This window comes from Micromys minutus, assembly GCF_963924665.1.
Source record: "Micromys minutus genome assembly, chromosome: 4".
Taxonomy (NCBI): Eukaryota; Metazoa; Chordata; class Mammalia; order Rodentia; family Muridae; genus Micromys; species Micromys minutus.
Window position 1 is genome coordinate 85,300,133 of NC_137973.1, and position 20,590 is coordinate 85,320,722.

General features: G+C 44.9%; 1 protein-coding gene across 1 annotated transcript in view; it reads right to left on the bottom strand.

Moving 5' to 3' along the window:
- Positions 1 to 1,371: 1,371 nt before the first annotated feature.
- Positions 1,372 to 20,590, bottom strand: part of LOC308420419 (serine/threonine-protein kinase TNNI3K) — a gene marked incomplete at both ends in the record, with an annotated part of 262,391 nt that continues 243,172 nt past the window's right edge. Inside the window, 2 exons of the mRNA XM_080916430.1 lie at positions 1,372 to 1,448; positions 6,454 to 6,533. Of these exons, the coding sequence (XP_080772556.1) occupies positions 1,372 to 1,448; positions 6,454 to 6,533 (157 nt within the window). The remainder of the gene's footprint in view (positions 1,449 to 6,453; positions 6,534 to 20,590) is intronic.

Here is a 20,590-nt window from a genome sequence, read left to right on the forward strand (position 1 = left end):
CACCCTCAGTGTCTGCTCTGCAGAGGACCTAGTGGACTGCATGGTGCTGGCTGCTACCTTGGACAGGTCACCTTCAGATGTTGTTCTTTCTGGATCATCTTCACAGACACACCCAGAGTTACACTTTAACTAGTTGTCTAGGCATCTTATTATTTAGTCAAATTTACACAAGGAATGAACCATCATAGGATGTGACCTGGGCTAACAGCCAACCTGTAAGCATGCAACAGTGCCAAGGACAGTGCCCAACAGAGAATCGTACTGTCTGGAAACAGAATGAAGCTTGAAACACTTTAATTTAGAATATGCCATTTTTTCCCCTTGGCCAATTCCATTTCTCTTACTGTGGTCAAAATCAGTAATTATTGTTGGTATTTTAACATTTCCAGTCTCATGTGTCCAAGTGTCTCTCTTAGTGGTGGTGGACCTCTATGTGGTGGGACCATTCCTGTCACTGTGGCTTGAGCTGCCAGCATGAAGGGCTGACCTAGAAAATTCACTTCTATTCTTAAAAATTCTTTGTATGTATTTATCAAGTGTGTGTGTGTGTGTGTGTGTGTGTGTGTGTGTGTGTGTGTGCACATGTTAGAGCAAGGGTAAGGTGGTCAGAGAACAGCATACAGGAGTTGTTTCTCTCTTCTGATGTGTGTCTCCTGAGGATCAACTCCAGTTTCTAGGCTTGACCAAATTACCTTTGCCCACTGAGCCATCTCTCCAGCCCAGGACTCTTATTTTCTGATGCTTATGTCTGTATGAAATTCTTGTCTGGCATTAGTGTGTTGATTTCACAGCTGTTTCCATTAATGACATCTTGCTACTGACACTAAGGTGCTGCTCAGGTGAGCACAGTCAAGACAAAGGAAACAGGTTAGCTAACCACATGATTCATGCTTCCATACTTTAACCTGTCTGTCTGAAAAGAGGCCTCTTCAGTGGAATCCCTGTTGGAATAAAACACACATAACATCTGAGCCAGTGTTCTAAGCCACAAAAGAGTCTTTAATCACAAAATGACCATCAGAGGTAACAGGAGACAAACACAAGGCCACAGTTGGGTCTAGAAATACACAAGGACCAACCGAGCCATGTTCACAGACTTGAGCCTCACCCCACCCCCAGGCAATTAAGGGTTTTAAATATCAAACTAAGACGAATTCCTCATGCACATTCTGTGTCTACTCTTTGGCACGTCAGGCTTGGTGCAATTCAAAGCCTACCCCATAGAAGGGAATTAAGTGAGTGCCGAATAAGCAAGGAGATTTGAAGAGAGCTCAGAGGGCAGCATGTTATAATTGGAAGTGAGCCTGCCATGGATAAAATCATTGCTGTCAGTCTGACGGGAAAACTCCCCTTAGGTGTATGTCAGGCCTGTCAGTTGCTATCCTCAAAGCCGCCATTGTTCCGGCGAGAGTGGAGGTGCATCGGGCTCATGGGATCAGACACATAGCCTGCGTCAGAAAAGAAGTTCAGTTGTTACTTATCGACCTTACAGCACATCTCCCTGCTTCCGTAACCAGCGGAATCCAGAGCTGTACACAGCTACCAGGCTGCCCTTCCGGGTCCCTGGGAATGAAGACCGGATTGGGGTCCTTTGGGGATGCTATGATTTAGAATAGAAGCCTGGACTTGGCACCATATGGACATCTATGACTAATGTCTGTAGCGGTAAATATTAAAAATAAAGGAAACACTAACCCTCACTATCGCCAGCACTGTAGGGCCATACGGCATCTACAGGGTATTTTCATCTCTACCAGCAAAATGTCCCCACCTGACTCACTAAGTTCCCAATTTCCATTCCAGTCTGCCGCTGGCTACTCTCTGCTCCCAGCAGTGACTGCCCTCCAGTGTCTCCCTGCTGCGGACTCTGCTTCCATTCCCAGTAACCTGGTAAAATCAAAACTCTAAAGGATTGGTTATCTTATCAATCAGACTTGTATCAGTAAATTCTCACTCCACAAAACGTCCAAACAATAAACTCAGAGCCACTTAATAATGATTAAGAAAAACAAACAAACAAACAAACAACAACAACAACAACAACAAAAACCCCAAAACTGCCCACCAAGATAAAACAAACTACCCTGTAATTATCCATTCCTTATAAGATATTTATAGCTACCTGTGGTGATGGTTCAAAAAACTCTGTCCCTGCCTTTCTTTTTCACCTCCCAATCACAGGCCTTGCCTTACCTTGTGTCTACCTTCACCTGCATATCAACCACAAATGTCCACATTGCACATGCTGGTTGGCAGTTAGCATGTTGGCTTACAGGAAAGCAGGATATGTTTCTGGAAGGAAGATGCCATGACAGCTGAGAGCGAGATTCATGCCAGGCAAACGCATTTTAAGCAATGGCTCCAGTGTTTGCTGTCTTTGGTTGGGAGATTTGTCAGCTTAAATCTTCCTTAGCCTTAGTGAATAGATAGTGCCTATCACTAGGCTGCCGTGTGCCTCAGACATGTGGTGGGCAACTCCAGGGGTGAGGGGAAGGTTGGGCTCAGAGGAATGGTGTAGATGGTGCTTATGGAAAAGAAATAGCAGCCCGAAGAAGGCTGCCTGCTTGTTTCCCTAGCTGCTTAATTTTTAAGAGTCTGTCCAGTGTTTGGGTCTGACTGTCAGTGCCATTTGATGCAACAGCCTGGACATCTTCAAGAATGGACTTTACAGATCTAGCACAGGGCGGTGACGGAGAGCAGGGAGCCATTCTGTCCACCCCAGTACAGAAACACCTCCAGTTTTAAAAAAATGGGTGGTTGGTGCCTGTTTAGTCACCATTGAAAGCTCAGTTATCAGAGCCAACACAGACCTTGACATTATCTTTAAGTCATATGGTCACATGCAGGAAAATGAATGCATATTCACTTTCAAAAGAAAATAATGTCAAACTCCCTTTGACAGCATGCCATAGCAAACTCTCCTGCAAGGAAATCCTGCTGACGATGGCACTTCTGAGCGTGGGTGCGTATTATTCTCCTCTGTTGAGATTGGCTCAGGTTAGCACTGAGGGCCTATGTGTGTGTGTGTGTATGCCTGCAAGTACAAGTACACGACTCTATGTGTGCATGTATGTGTGCATGCATGCATGTGTATGTGTGAGCATGCGTGTGCATGTGTGTGCATGTGCCTATGTGTGCATGAGTGTGTGTGTGTGTGCATTCATGGACCTGTAATATGTGTATGCCTGTGTGCCTGCATGTGTGCATTTCAGGGTATATTATATGTGAGCGAGTTGACCCACATCTCTAAATCTTAACTGGTGGTCACTAAAGCAGAATCGATACTGTAGCGTAAGAATATTTTTTTGCCGGCTGAATTTTCATGTCACTCTGGACATGGACAGATCTTTACTAGGTCAGCCACGTGCACACAGTTTCCCTGCTTTTGGCTGTGTCAGCGTTTCTCACCACACTGGCTCCAGTGAGAACCCAAGAGTTGTTATGGCTATCACAGTGGGTAGGCTGCACTTCAGGGATGAGTGACACAGTTGTAGGTCACTGAGGCGGGTGTTTTACACTCATGTCCCATTCCCAGTTTCAAGGATTGGATGCTTCATAAACTGAAGACCAGCTCAACTAGAATTTTCACTGCAGAGTTAAGGAAGACACTGAACATAGAGGCAGGAGCTGAGGCAGAGGGCATGGAAGAGTGCTGCTTACTGACTTGCTCGTTGTGACTTGCTCAGTCTGTGTTCTTATAGGACCCAGATCCGTGAGCCCAGGGGCAAAAATACTGATACTGGGCTGGGCCCTTTCCCATCAGTCATTAAGAAAAGCCTACAAGCTTGCCTACAGGCTTGCCTACAGCTTGATCTCATGGAGGTATTTTCTCAACTGAGCCTCTCTCCTCTCTGATGATTCTAGCTTATGTCAAATTGACATAAAACTAGCCAGCCCAGCACACATGAACTCACAGTAGCTGTAACATACACAAGACCTGCACGATGAAATCAAGCTAGTCAATGTTTTGGAATGGATGGGAGACAGGGACATATGTCCTTACTCTGAGCTATGGGCAATTGGCAAGGGTCCTAGCAGGTTGGTCGTGCTCCTCCAGTGGCTGGTCCTGCATCCCCTTCGCATATGATCTGCACTCAATGGATTCACAAGGTTACTAAGTAAAGATCTGAAGTCAGCAGCAGGGTGTGTGTACAGGGGAAGCAAGGAGCTGCACAGGGAGGGTAGGGGAGTGCACACAATCACAGTACATTGTGAACACCCTTGAAATTCTCAAGGAATAAATAAAAACAATCACACCACCACCAACAACAACAAAACTAAAAGAAGAAATTTTACAAGGTTGTTGTTGTAGGAGATAAAAGTATAGCCAGTCTGGGAATAGTCGCCAGTCTGAGAAATGGAAGATTTCTGCAAGTTTGAGGAAAACCTGGGGTACATAGAGAAACACTGCCAAACAAAGAATAAAATGGTAAAATAAATCAAAATAGAAAAGGAACGTGACACCAGCTGTGCAAAAGGCTGTTACTAGGATGGAGCGAAGCTATATGCATCTTTTCTATAGGAATCCTCACGCCATCCGAGCACACGCATCTTTTCTATAGGAATCCTCACTCCATCCGAGCACACTCATGCTTTCTATAGGAATCCTCACTCCATCCGAGCACACTCATGCTTTCTATAGGAATCCTCACTCCATCCGAGCACACGCATCTTTTCTATAGGAATCCTCACGCCATCCGAGCACACTCATGCTTTCTATAGGAATCCTCACTCCATCCGAGCACACGCATGTTTTCTATAGGAATTCTCACTCCATCTGAACACACTCATGCTTTCAGGGGCAGGCACAGAGTTGTTTGGGGAAGGCGGACATGAATATTATCACGCTAGTGTCCCTCTGCTTCATTTTGGGGACTTCTCTGAGCATGGTCCCCCACTGCCAATAGTGCTTGCCTCAGGATAGGGACATATGTACCTGTTTCCCACTCATTATAAAATGCTGACTGGCTCTCTGGTTTTAAAGACAAAATCTTCATGGTGCTGGAGAGATGCCTAACATATAAGATCATCCACTCTTGCAGGAGACCCAGGTTCAATTCCCAGTACCACATCTGAAACTCCAGTTCCAGGGGATGCTCTGTTCTGATCTTCATGGCACCAACTTTCATGTGATACATAGACACAATGTAAACAAGGTGCACATGAAATAAAATAAATCTAGTAAAAACCTTTAAAAATTCTTTAAAAGTTTATTATTATTATTATTATTATTATTATTATTATTGTAATGAACAGCTTCACCTTGGAAATCCACCATGGAAACCTTTTCTACTAGGCCCATGGCATACAGGCTGCAGTGTGTGGATCCTGGACTTACAAATTACTCTGTGAATCTAGTGACAGGAGCCAGTCTGCATGCTAACACGCACTAGGAGAACAGACGTCTTCTAAGCTTCTCAAGATGGCCAGTGCTCACTGAACTACATCTCATCAGGGATTTCACCCTTTGTTTCTTCAAGGTTTTCCACGGTTATGAACAAAGGGCACGAGTCCTGGAATGTGGGGGTTCTAGGGTATAGAGCGACCAAAATCAGGGAAGTCAGTTCCTCCTCTCCTGAAATACAGCTCTGGAAATAAATCTGCTGTGTTTAGCTGATGTGTTCAGTCCTCTATGCATTCAAAGTGGAGATAAAAAAAAGGGTCATTGGACTAATATTTAAACCAACATAGAGCTTCTCAGACTTGAAGGCTAATAAAGGATATCATGGCCCTATTCCTAGATGATGGTGTGATACTTAAGGTTAGACGATATATTTCTAGTAGGAAATATTAAATATGTGATATTTATCCATAGGGATTCTCAATTTATCCAAACACCCTAATCCAGCTGATGCTAAAGGTGTCTGTGTTTCCCTTGACTTCCAGAGGCCAGCATGAAATTTTAATTATTTCAGAGAGCCGTGTTAATATGATGTGGAGCAGTCCTGTGAGGCTGGCCCAGGCTGCTCTCCGGCGCCTCTTTGCCAGCTGTTGGAAGTGTCGGATGGATGCATTGGTTTAAACCCTGTTGTGCTCAGCTCATGTGAAGCACACTCCCAGGGGATGCAACTGTGGGAGCTTCCCTTTCTGTTCTCAGGGGCAGCGAGTGGGTGCAGGGAAATGATGGGAAAGGATTTATAATGCCAGGAGAGGCAGATACTATTTACATAAAGGCCTTGTATCTTCTCAGGACTTCATTACACACGGATTTACACTCACAGTCTCTGTAAACCGTGTATACTCCCATGCAGACATAAGATCATGTATATTCCGTGCATTCTTCTTACACACACACACACACACACACACACACACACACACGTATCCTGAACTCACATACATCCACACTCAATGTGTACACACCCATACTCTCAATTGTGTACACGCACACATGCACACACAGGCTCACACACACTCACCCCAGCAGTGATTTCCTTGGTGTCTGATGCTTACCGTATTTGTCAACAGTTGAGTACTGGGAACTTCTATTCATTTCCTCCAAAGACAGGCCTGGGTTAGAGTGTGTCGTGACACTAGAAAATGAACGAGACTCAGTTTTACATGGGATGCTGGCCTCATGAAATCCAAGAAATGTTAACAGATTGTCGCCATGATTCGGGTTTATAACAAGTCTTGTTTGGGATGAGCTCAGAACTGCTGGGTTGAGAACTATGTCCAGAGTCTTGTTCTCTTCCTCATTAGTTACAGTAGCCAGCGTGCGACCTTGGGGACACACTCTACCTGAACCTCAGTGTTTATATTTGCACAAAAAGAGATTATCCCAATACTTTCAGTGTCTTATTTTAGTGGCTGGATATCAAGAAAAAGTACACAGAGCCTAGATGTGGCAGATACTGAAATCTTTACTTAAAAGCAGCTAAGAACGTTAATGTCTTAGTAGGTCTACAGAAATGCCACATACCCTGAACACTACTGTGAGGTGGCACCTCCACAGGACTGGGACGGTAAGTGGAGCACAAGCATCCAGTACTTTAATTAATTCTGCATCAATGCAGCACCACCTTCTTCATTCACAGTTAAGACAACAGAATCTCTGGAAAGGGTTCCCAGAGTCTGGGTGTGTGATTCCTCTAGAACTCTCACAGTCTGCATGTACCTGCTCCTGGGGTGTGCATTTCCCCAATGTTCCCCATCCTCCTCTTCCCCCCAGTTTCTACTTGGGCTTGTTTAAGAGGTGACTTCCTTCCCAGTCCCTGGTCTCACAAGTGGAATGTATAGACTATGCCCTGCCCCCATCCCTACTTACCCTCTGCCAGTCCTTGCACTTGCCGCACAGCTACAGTCTCAGAAGAGCTGCCCCTGGGAGCCCAGAAACAACCTTCCTGTCTCCACCCCTGGAGAGCCCAGAAACAGCCTTCCTGGGTTCACCCCTGGGGAGCCCAGAAACAGCCTTCCTGGGTTCACCCCTGGGGAGCCCAGAGAAAGCCTTCCTGGGTCCACCCCTGGGGAGCCCAGAAACAACCTTCCTGGGTCCACAGCAGAACGTTTCATACCATGAGCTCCCCAGCCACCTTCCTGTCTTTGGTCCCTGCCATCAATGTCAGCCACAGCCAAAATTTCTGGAGTATCCTTTACAGTCTGCGCCTCAAGCAAGGCGTCTTTAGCTCGGCTCCAAACACCGCCAGCTCGACCCATCTCGCGTGTATTAAGGGAATCTCTCTGCTCAGGATTTAGGCAGTTCTTCTCCTAATTGGTCTCTCGGCTTTCTCCCCTGTCACGGAGTGATACATTCTTTCCATTTTTGCCATGGTGTTCATTTCAAAATATGAAAGTGGGTTAAGACATCTGCCTGCCTAAACCTCCCTGTGGGTTCCTGGCTCAGTTGGGACTCAGTGCTCTGCTGACTTCACCAGATCCTGCCTCTGCCCCAACACATTCTCCTGCTCCGTCCTTCGAGCCCTTCTGGCTCCAACTTGGAACCTCCCTGCTGATAACTTTCTCTCAGCCACTCCTCCTAGTAGACCCAGATCCTCATTTGCTGAACGTGTGCCCTGTCTTCACCTATGGCAGGCTCTTGTCATGAAGACTTCATTTCACTTGCTGCTTTCTCAGCTTCTTCTCCCTCGATGGTTATCCCAAAGTAGCCCATCTTCTGCTCTGGTCATTCCAGTTCATGATGGTCTTACTTATTTTGGAGCTTGCTTATTACCTGCTTGTGTAATATACTGACAATTATATCTTAATGCACAATAAAGCTAGGGGCTAATTTCTTATTCCCTGCTCTGATCTGAACCCTCGGAGTCACTTTAGCACATAGAAGAAAGCCAACCAATAGTTTTGAAAAACTGAATCAATGAATGAATTCTTAAATGGTGCTTGCCACTCAAGCCTTCCTCCACTTGGTACATCTGTAGCAAAAACATTAGCTCAGCCTGTTTCTGCCTGTCCCAGGTCCCGAAGGTCAGAAGCCTGCACACTCCTCTGTGCCTGTACTTGCTTCTTTGAGTCTTATTGTCTACCATTCTTCCCCAGGCCCCTGACCCATGTCAACACAACTTTGGCCTTAGAAACTGACACCAGACTTTCAAAACATCCCCAAGTGTTCTATTTCTCAAGACTGTGGCTAAACTGCTCACCTCAGACAGGCGCATGTCTGTGTTGGCATCTCATTTGCCCCCGAGAGGAAGCAGTGTGTGTTATGGCTGGGAGTGGGCATTCTATATGTTAACATTCTATGTTTTATGACTAGGAGTGGACATTCTATATGTATGGTTAGGGATGGGCTTCCTATATGTTATGGCTGGGAGTGGGCATTTTGTATGTTAGCATTCTATGTCTTATGACTAGGAGTGGGCATTCTATATGTATGGTTAGGGATGGGCTTCCTATATGTTATGGCTAGGGGTGGGCATTCTATGCTGGAACACTGGAATAGCATTATGGGTCTTTTGCTGGTTCCTCTATGACAATAACTGACTTAGGTCTAAGTCATGCATCCGTAAAGTAGGAGGTAGGAGAAGACTGGTATTAGGAGAATTTAATTCTGTGAGAATTAAGAGCTCTTCAGTGTTAGAGTTTAGGAAATAGTAAAAATGGCCTGATATTGGTATATTTTTTGGGTCAGTCTGCATTGTGAAGAGTCCTGCAGACGGCCCCCGCCTCTTCCACACCCACAGCACTTGACACTGCAATCACAGTGCTGCCGTGAGTCTGCTGGGATGTAAAAGTTGCCCGTATTTGTAGACCATTGCAGTCAGCTACACGGAGTGGCACCAAGACCCTGTTCAATATAGTTGGATTCTCAGTGGCTTCTTCAGACTTTTCTGTCAAAATGAAAGTGTGTTCAATAAAATCAAGTGCTTCAAAGCCATACCTTTAGAGAAGTCAGTTTTCTGAAAGCTAGCATCGGCTTAGACATAACTGCTTTAAAAATAACAGCATCTCCAGGCCCCCTTCCTTAAGCTGCAAAGATGGTTTCTTAGAGGGACGGAGTTGTTAAAGAGAGAAATTCTATTGATTCAAAGTCTGACAGAGTCACCTCAATCAACATTAAATAGTAAAAAGCACACAATTCTGGCTACAGACTGTTGATTTACTTTTTAAAATTTAATTTCTTCTTTCAGTGTGTGAATGTGGTCTTGTTAGGACTGTAGCTCCATTTAAACAACGTGCTTTGTGCAGTAGTCTTGGCAACAAGACTGAAATGGGGAATAAATACTTTATCACCAAATGGCTATCTGATTTCCTGTGAGTAAAAGTCTTTCTCCAGGACACCCTTGGGTGTTCAGTGGCTGACTGCAGTTTATGCCAGGGAACTTGACCTTTCCCAGGAGGTGCCATGCGAACTGGCATGGGTCTCTCTTCTCAGATGACAGACAGGTGGAAGCCAATCAGACTCAGGTCAAACAAAGGAAGAAACTAGACCCCGATCAATGCAGCTAGCTCTTCACACCCATGCACCCTCCACCTTCAGCATGGTTCCACAGGTGTTCAGTTTACGTTCGGTATTGGGACTTGAGCTGAAGAAGTGACTACAAAAACATGGCTGCTCCTGTGTAGCAGTGACCACAAAGCCAGTGCCAGCAAATGTGAGCCCATGGCAGGTAAGGCACACACTGGTTTCTGTTTGGTTTGCGTTCTGAGACAGGATCTCAGATAGCCTGGGCTGGGCTCTGAGTTACAGCATGGCTGAGAATGGCTTGTATCTGGACCCTTCTGTCTCCACTGTGCAAGTGTCTGAATGATGGGCATTACTCCCACATCCAGCTTGGAGTGTTTCAATCGTTGAAACTAGGAAGGCTTTTTATCCTAAAAGGGTGACTGTGTGTGTGTGTGTGTGTGTGTGTGTGTGTGTGTGTGTGTGTGTATGAGTATGTGTGTGTATATGAGTATGTGTGTGTGTGTATGAGTATGTGTGTGTGTGTGTATGAGTATGTGTGTGTGTGTATGAGTATGTGTGTGTGTGTGTGTGTGTGTGTGTGGGTATATGTACACGTATGTATATGTGTATGTGTATGGGAATGGGTATGGGTGTGCATGTGACAAAGAAATCCTATGTGTATATTTTGTGGGTGTAAGGTAAATTTTTCTTCTATAAGAAGAGAACAAGATGGTTTTAAAGCTATTTTTGTATAATGTTATGTAATGTATGTTAGTACTGAACAGTTTTCACTTTGAACTAAACAGCTCACATGGATTCTCAACTTGCATAGGCTAGTGCTGTTGGCTGAATAATCACAGTTGGCGTTTGTGAAGGACAAGTGCACTATACAAAGTCATTAATGAAAAATAAATCAAGATATGTGCAAAGCCACAGAGCTGTGGGTCACAGAACTGTATATAAAGATAGAGGACTTCCCAACAAGGCTCCCTACCCAGCTTCTTCCTATGGGGCACTAGAGAGCCTACTGCCTCGGGCTATTATCTTAAGCAATGTCCTAGAGAGACAGGACAGAGTTTCTATGCTCTTAAAACTACTTACATTACTAGAGGCCAGCACAGTTGAGTAAGAGTGGGAATTTACGTAGCTCTTCTTTGTGGTTAGGACTGAACAGGGGGAGGTCATCAGGATAGAACACACATCAGTTTCCAGCAGATGCTAGGCAGATTCTCATTCCTGTTTGGCCAGTGGAAAGGCGAGGCTCATGTAAAAGAGCATGTGGCTGGACATTCAGAAGTAACAGGGTCTATATCAGCTCCTCTGGGTGCCTCTCCCTACAGGGTTAGGCCGAACCTTAGGCATCATGAAGAATTAAGTCAAAAGTCTGAGAACAAATTGAGCAGTTCCCAAAGGGTCATAATCGTCCTGCCCCAGAAAATGTGAAAGCCAAGGCTGGGGCAACTGTTGAAAGCAGGTACAAAGGTGTCTCTGGAAGTCACAGAAGACAATGTCTCTGTTCGCTCTATTCCTTGTCTTCCCAGAAGACTGTGGATGGTGTGGACTGATAAGAACCCAGCAGGTTACAAAGTTGGGTGAGATGCCAACTTCCATTAGGCAGAAGATAACGATCTTCCTTGTCTGAGGGATCTCTTCTGACTCTCACTGGGGAGAATGGGTATCTTATTTACACACACACTCTCCCGCACACACACATTCACACATACTACATACATACACACTTATATATATGAACACTCACATTCAATCGCACATACACATTCACACACTCATAAACACACACAATCTCTCTCATACATACCCATACAATGCACACACTATACTATAGCTGGCTATAGATGGAGTGTGGCACTTGTAGCTTTTTGTGTTTTTTTAGATAGTCCATTTGATCCATGCTAACCGACTGAAAGGGTCATCCTCTTTAGAGCTCCATTTCTGAGGAAGAATCACAATGCCACCAAGATGAAACTGAGCAGAGTGTGGGGGAAGGCGTTTCACAGAAAGCTGACACTGGGACTATAGACTGGCTGTATGAGGCTGGCTCTGGGGAAGGCAGAAAGGCTTCACAGAGAGTTGTGTAGGTCCTTTTGTGTATATTCAGGTTGCAGTGCATGAGAGGTGAGTGAAGAGAATCTCCTAAAACCAACATTGTGATATTTCCTTATCCAGAAAGGTGCTCCTTAAGCAGTATCCAAGAAGAAATAAGGAAGACATTGTCTGAACATCCTTTAGAGTTGGAGGATGAACCAGTGTCACTGTGCGTGTCCAAATGGTCCCATTTAGAGCCTCCAAATCAGACAGAGCTCTTGTTTCCAAACTACAGCCTGCCAAATGCTTTTCGTGTTGGAGAATGAATCACAGGTTTGGCTCTGGGATATCTTGAATTCTCAGAATATTTCCTAGAGCCTTAACTGCTTCTGTCTGTGTGACACTCCAAACAGGCCCCCCGAAGAAGCCCTCCTTTCTTCATTCTGTGCTTTCTTGGGTGACTCCTGCAGCTTTGGGGCTGTGGTTTGGTGAGTTGCGGGTAATGTATACTGTTATCCATGACTCTAGTGTAAGAATGGAACAAAAGCCACAAAGCACTTAAGTTCAACCACAAACAGAATGCCAACAGCAAACGCCGGTGCTTACTGAGTCTGTGGACGTCATAAACTTTCCATTGCTTAGCTTGTAACAGTTTGCTAAAAAACCCCATGGCATCTGGGAAAGTACAGACTTAACTCCACACTGTGGAGATGGAGAATCCAACTCAATGTTCAGACGCTAGGCACCAAGATTCCAGGTTGGCAAGAGGCTAAAGATCTTCAAACCAGACTCCTCCCAGTAAACTGCATTCTGTTCAGTTATATAGCACATATCAAACTATTTAATTACCTGGGACCTCACTGAAATATGGTGAATACAAATGAACATCAAGTTCCTTATTATCAATAAATATCCTTTGTCTTCATAGCCAAAATAGAATCATCTTCCTCATGCCTTGCTCTGCTTGATTTTCTGAACATGGTTCCTTTCTTACAGCCACACTTTTGTGGCTGTCTCCTTGCAGAGGTGTTAAAAATAAGGTATACACACACACACACATACACATTCACTTACATACAAAACATATTTACATACAGAAACATATGTATGCACACATACATATGATTGCATATCTACGAATATGTGCACATACACACACATGCACACATACATAGACACATACACATCGATCTTTTAAAATTCAGCATGGTGATTCCCATCTCCGTCATGGGCAATATTCTAAGATGCATCTATGGGTTCATCTTCCTGTAAATAGCCCTAGCTACATTGAACAACAAGAAAAATCATTAGGTGACTGATGTGATTAGACACTCTGGGCAAAATATTCTTCTATTATAATCAGTCCAATTAGGTTTTATGAGCTAACAATATCCTCAGGCTACCTGCATCCTGGAAGAATTAGAAATTTGGACTTCAAACAAGACAATGCCATCCAGAGCCTCACAGCTTTGCACAATTTTTTTTGTGGTTTATTGGGTCTTTTTGCCATCTGTCAAAACCATACTCCTAGGTAAGGTTATTAGTCTGAGCATCCTGGCCAGGAGGACCCTTGTGTGCTTCTCCAGGGGGGATACATCCACATAGGCAGTCATTTCTTTCACTCAAAATGAAGTCCACATAGATAAATTCTATCAGAGGTTTAGTTATTTGACACCAATATAAAGAACTGACTCAAAGAAGAGGCAGAGAAGCTGCAGCTGAAATGCTAAGAAAGGTGTTTATGCTATGAGATCAGGGTTTGCCACGGAAAAGGCTATGAGAGGGTTGGCTGAACCTTTTGGCATTTAGCTGGAAACAAATTGTTCTGTTTAAAGTGGATCTACCATGAGGGATAAATGCCTGGTTCTGCTCCGGGCCGTCTTCCGTGCTTCTTACATTTTCTCTCTTGCACAGAAGGAAAGGCAGCATTTTTTTTTTTTTTTTTTTACTAGAGTTGCAAACACCTTCGCCTCACTTTGAAACAGTCTAATTATACTTTTATTGGTTAATTTATCTATTAAGTTCACACTGTTTATTTTCCAAGACTTTATTCTGGCTGTTTTGTATTTGTCAATATAAAAATTCTGTTTAATAATGTACTAAATTAAAACTAATTTATTGCTGCTATTAGATAGAATGGGCAATAGCTAAAATCTTTATGGAGCCAATGATCAGTGCAAAATCTCTCTAGCAGGAAAATCAGACCCATCAATTTTTTCCCAGATATCCACAGCCTATGAAGCCCAGAAAGTTTGGCAACCAACCAGGTCAGGGCTCTGCTTGAGCCAGTAGGCAAATGTCCAAGGTCCCACTCAGCTCCCCAATTTTAAAAGGAAAAAGTAATTAGCCAAAGATTTATGAATAAGGAAAGTGCTTAAAGTATGCACTAAATCCTTGAGAGCTAGTGAATCACCAGTGTGCTCAACACTGATGCCCCCAAATCTCTCAGTGTACCCCAAACTTTAGCAAGTCGGACTGAGCTGGAGCTGTGGGCCACTGCAGTGGAGCAGGGCAGGCCCTGACTGCTAAAGTGAGGAACATCCTTAAAGGATAACGTCCTTGAGGCAGACACTGCCCAGCCCTCCTCCCACACTCCCTGTTAGTTTAAAACAGAAAGGGAAAATCATACATTATACCTCAGAGACACCGGCAGCACAGAAATCGAAAGCCAACTCCTCCCTGCCCTGTTTTTTCCAGAATTTATTTTCACCAAGAAAGAAATTGGGATCTTGAGACATCAAGTGAGAGCTTTAGATCCCTCCAGATTCAGATGCCGATATTATAGAAGAGTCAGGAACACGGCCCAGGATGCGCCACTCCTCTCTGTGGTAGGATGGAGTCTTAAGGAGAAAGGAATTCTGACTACTTGAATTCTGGCTACGTGACAGTGCCAGGTGCCTGACAGACAGCGTTAACATGACCTAAAAGCCCATCTACCTGTGAAGAAACCGAGGCCTGGAGAAAGTAAGCCACACTTTATTTACACCGTATTCACACTCAACCAAGTAACAGCTAAATCACTTGCTATTTCTGCTTCGTACGCTTGACTCTAGAAGCCAGTGTACCCTTAGCCACACCCCCCCATAGTTAATACTCAACCAAGAGCAATGGCGGGGCTAGGCTACATCCTAAAGACACAGACAAGAATGTGGACCCTAACAGCTGGAGAAGGAAATGCAGGTGTATTCAGACAAGCACAGCAGAGGAGGAGGCACCCTGAAGTGTGCTCTTCCTACCTGAATGGAAGGCGCAGAGAGAGTTTCAGCTCAGGAAGCACAGTCATCTGAGGGTACGGCAAGGTAGGCTTGAATGGGAAGAGCTAGGTGTTCTGCTTACCATGGATGGGTAATGTTTGCAAGCTCAAGGACAAGGAGAAGCTGAGCAACAATTTAGCAATCCCCGGATGCCACCCTCCCCCCAACAGTAAGTTGCCAATCAGATGTTTCATCAACAACCGAGAACTAAGTCTGTTTGGTATTGGCCCCCAAGCTGCCTGTAGAATGTACTCTCAACCCCAGTCCACATCTCCTGTAGAATGTACTCTCAACCCCAGTCCACATCTTGCCGCTCACCCTGATAACGGTACCTATCTAAAGAGAATCTGGCTTGAGTTACACATTGCATTTAGTGGTTGCTTTTCTTTAATCGCTCTGGCTCCGGAACAATTTCCAAGACTCAGCCCTGAAACCTGTCCTTTCTCCAAGCCCTTGTTTCTTCCCAGTGGCAGAATTTAGAAGGCAAGGTCCTGGTGTTGGCTCCACACTGGCCAAGTGATAAGTTTCCAGCCCTCTCCTCGGCAGAAAATTCTAGTGCAGTGGGAAGGAACACGCATGCCAAGATGTTTGGAATGTGTCTTTCTCACCATCTTAGTGGACATCTCCACATCCAAGTGCACACCTCCTTCTATTCCTACACATACCTGCATTTCCTCCCTTGGGCTCTTACAACCCACACTCATGTAGGTGCCTTCCTTATTTGAGGATCTGGTATCCACTGTCCTATCCCCTGCATTAAGTGATTTCCTGCTCATTCTCCTCAGATCCAACATGAAGCTATGCCCTAAGGCACTGCAAGGCTTTTCACAATGAGCCTGCATGCCAGCTCTGCCCTTATACATCCTCTTTCCCACACTCATGTTCAAACATCCCCACATGGTACATGTGCTGTGCAGATGCTCACCTTAGGCAATGGAGACCCACCACTGTCTTTCATCTTGTTGTCTCTTATCCTGATCCCCTTCTCTGTTTGTCTATCCACCATGGCATTCTCTACTCCCCTGGCTTCTTTTCTGAGGACTTCTGGTTCCTTATTGTCCCCTTCGAATGTTTTCCCCTAGGTCTTTATGATCACCCAGCATCTCGTTCAAACCAACTCTGGCTTGTTGGCCTGTTTGCTTTATGTGTACAGCTCATGTGGATATGGAAGCTTTTGTGTTTACTGTCTTCAGTATCAGAAGGCTCTTTGTGCTGTGCCTGTGCCTTGACCTCCCTAGGAAGTCACCCTAAGAGGCCTCAGATATGCCTGTGGATTTCTCTACATACAGCCACCAAAGAGAGGAGCTGTCACTAAAAGATGCAGCAGTGTGGCTAAACAATGTCCCTTCCCTCGTCAGCCCCTTCCTTTCTGCACACCATTGGCAGAGGAATCTGAGAATGACCTCCATTACAAAATCTCTATCACCACTGTGGGGGTGATAGAAAAGTGGAATTAAAGAAGCAGGCTTCAGCTCTTCTGTTTCTTCTCAGTCACGTGGCTTCGTCGTGGACAGAAGCCCCGCTGTAGCCTTGTTTGTCTGGTGCCTTATATGGTACCAGACATACCATATGGCTGAAGTGACCATGTGGATGTGATGGTAGCTCTCATGGTTTTCCACAAGGACGTGTAGTTCTTATCTCTGCGGTTTCAGGGCCGTGTGGATCATGGAAACTTTAGTTCATTGAGAACAGTGAGCTTTTGTCTGTGAAGAGCCAGATGGTGGTTACGTTGGGCTTTCTAAATAGCGTAGTTTGTGTCCAGCTATTGGTGTCACCTTGTAAAAATGAACACAACAGGAAGCAGGATGGGTTCTGTCCATGGCCTGAAGTTTACCAACCTCTGCCTCTGAGCAGTTGTTAAGTCTTGTGTGCATTTCCTGCTCCCCCTACACTGGCTCCCTCGCTGTGAGCAACTGGCCCCATCTTCACTCACCACGTTAAGGACTCAAGGGCAGGCAACATGGAAAGACAGATTTGCATACTTTCTGTGTGCTGCCTTGTGTTAAATTAGATATAAATCCTCATGTGACTCTCACTGAAAACCTCTGATGAGGATGTAGATTGGTCTTGGGCTACTTTTCCTGTCATTATAGCAGATCCAATATGAGCAGCATTAGGGAGGAAGGGTCTGTTGTGCCTCATGGATTGAGGGTGCTGTCTGTCACGGGAAGGTAGCATGGTGGAGAAGGTGGTTCTCAGCGGGTGCCAGTGGGTACTTGATCATATCTGGGCCAATGATGAAAGAAGAAACAAAGAGGGAATCCAAGTGCTCAACAGCTGTCCCTAGTTTCCAGTTTTATTCCATGTGGAACCTCCTTTCACAGAATGGTGCCACAGCCACCGTCCGGATGGTTCTCCTTCCTCAGTTAGACATATTGCTGAAAATAATCTCACAGACGCGGTCAGGTGATGTATCCAGTCAAGCCAGGGATGAGCACAAGCTCCCACAGCCCCACACAGAGAAAGCCAATGTTTCCAGAGCCTGACTAATTCTCACAGGAATTACACCATATGAGGGATAGAACTTGAATTTGATCTCAGGATCATAGAAACCCAAAGCCTGTCAGCCATTTCTTTAGACCATGGGCAGTTGCACACATACATAAATAAAAGTCAGAAAACCAATTTAATCAATGGAAGATAAAACCAGCAAGTAGTCATCATCTCTCCCACTTGTGGATGGAGGGAAGTTAAAAGTACATCTTTTCTGGGTTTATATCCCTGGGTTCCTTTGTGTAAATTCTGATCTCTGCACGAAATACCATGTTCCTTTGTTCTTTATGACAGGCCAGTCTGAACAGAAAGGGGTTGAAACTCCCCAAACTCTTTGAACAAGCAGAACATTGATCTTCACAAATCATTTGAAACACCCTAAGGGAGGTTAAAAATTACAAGCAACGTCTGTTTTTGTTTTTGTTTTAAGTGAATGTTCGCCAGACCGCAGGGACTGTTGCCTCAGCACACGTCAGCAGAACTTTGCTCCTTCCTCTGTGCATTCTGTGCTGTCAGGTCCGGGATAGCAGAGCAAGCATGGTATTGCAAGTGTCTTGTCCTCCTGATGTTCTCTGTAGACACGTAGGGTGGATAACCCTCTGCTGTTTGATGTTTTGTGACATCTCTTTGAATCCTGGGCAACCCGGGGCTTGACGCTTCCTGCTGATCACGACAGTGTCCCAGCCTTCCGTGTTGGCAGGAACCTGACTATGTTTGATAAGAAGTGCTTAGTGGCTGTTTCACAGCTTGATCTAGATGACCACTTTCATAGTGAAGCCTTAGTACTTGGCACACCAGACAGCCCACCCCTTCAGAGCATCCTTGGTCTATGGGCCGCGGTGCAGAGCTTACATGCTTACAAAATGACTTCAGTTGGACTGAGCTTCTGGCCATTTCTCCAAACTAGTCTCTCAGCAGAATTTCTGTGTGTAGGTCAAACAGTAGGTTAGGACTATGGTACCGATTCAGATGGAACTGGGTTTTCAATTCCAGTATCTCCACAGTCTAGGGGTCACCTTCCCAGATTTCACCGTTCTCTTCCACACTGCAAGAGTAATGGAATCATCTGTCTCCGTGATGATTGTACTAGATAATATAAGTGTAAAGATCTCAGAAAAAGCCTGAAACACAGTGTGTGTTCTGTAAACATCGCCATAACACACCTACAGTGCATAATACATAACATAGTAGGTGCTCCGTAAATACCAGCTGTCTTCAGGGTGAGTCTTTCCAGCCTCAGTCCCTTCTCCACGCTCTTACCCCTGCCACTGCTTCAGAATAATACACAATTCACTCATTTGTCATTGTGTTGTTGTTATTGTTTACACCAACACATCTAGTATATGGTGCTTCGTGCCAGATTGGGGTTCCTGGTGCTGGAATCAAATCTAAGTGTCCTGAATGACAACACTCACTCTATCAATGTGACTGCATCTAGGACCCACAGGGTTTATTAAAAACTTACACCACTCCACTCAGCACTAGAATTAAATCTTTATAGGGAACTCAATGACTGACATATTTGATATTTCACAAATATCCTAGAATTAAAAGCCCTTGATAAGTGTTATTATTATTGTCATTGTTATTATTATTATTATTTGCTAAATAAATGAATCAAGGAATAGTCATAGCACAGAACAAAACTAAGTGGAAGATCTTTCGTGAGGTTCATTCAGAGGCTATTCTGTTGTCATTTGCTAACACACTTTCTTGCATTATTTTTGGGGAAAGAAAAGATTACATGGCAGTCTTACAGGAAGTTCCCAGTTGGCTCAAACCCTGAAAAGCCAGTCACATACCAAAGCAAGATGGAGTCCCTGGAGGTGAGGAACAGAAGGTCTTCTAGAAGTCAGCAAAAGAGCAAGGGCCCTTCTACTCCTCAGGTCCACAGAGACTTTCTTTCCTTGTGTTGCCTAAACTAGCACAAGCAGGCTGGAGCAGTCACAGTGATGTCATCATCAATGTGGCGTCACTATCACCACTCCACAGATGCTCGTCACATAGAACATTTGCTGTGTGTTTTAAAGATGTCTTGTGTAGAGGAAATCACTAGAGGCTTGGGGGATACAAAACTACATGGTTCTGTGTGGCCAACCACAATGGTCGTGATGAAGCTTCTGCGAGGAAGGAGCATTTGGGTACATTCATCAGTTGGATGCAGCAGGTACACCTCACCCAGACTTTTGCAGTGACCTGTGGCTTGTGCAACTTCCCTGTTCTTTATATGTGACTTTGGGAATGTAGAGAACCACAGAAATCACATGTAGAACTCCTTGCCTCAGGAGTCATAAATGTTTCAAATAGGATCGACTGTGTGGGGCATTTTGGAATCATGACATTGATTCCATCTAGTAGTTCTTAATTTTCCTAGCAGAAAGGGGGCAGGGCGTTATATTTGTGATTATTTTTACTTCGAGGGAACCGTGGCAAGAATGGATCATGCCACGTGCCTGATCACCTGGCGTAAGTGGAGACAGGGGGGAAACTTCAGTATGACTCACCATTGAGGAGCTCTATGGGATGCTAGGCTACAGGAAAACCCGAGAGGGGCTGTACGGGAGGCCTGGGGTCCTTGCACTCAGTAATCCGGGTCTTCAGACTCCAGTCTGGAAGTCAGGCATCTGAACCTCGGGATACAGGCTTCCACAATCGTGTCTGAGCCTAATCCTGAATTCCCTCTTCAGGCAGTTTCTCCCAAAGCCGATGGTTCAGAATCTGTTGGAATCTCCAACTTTAGTGTAAACTTGGGCCATCAGTACCCCAGTAGGAAGTGGATGTTGCTTTATTGGGATTCTTTAGCTATTATTCCCAGGTATACACCATTCTGCGACTGGGGCCCAGGCCCTTTGGAGTCATGAATCTCTCACTGCCGACATCCCCACCCACCTCGCAGGAAGCGTACCTCTCACTGTCTTAATGTGAGACCTGGATGGGAAAGGAGTGGCATCTGTGG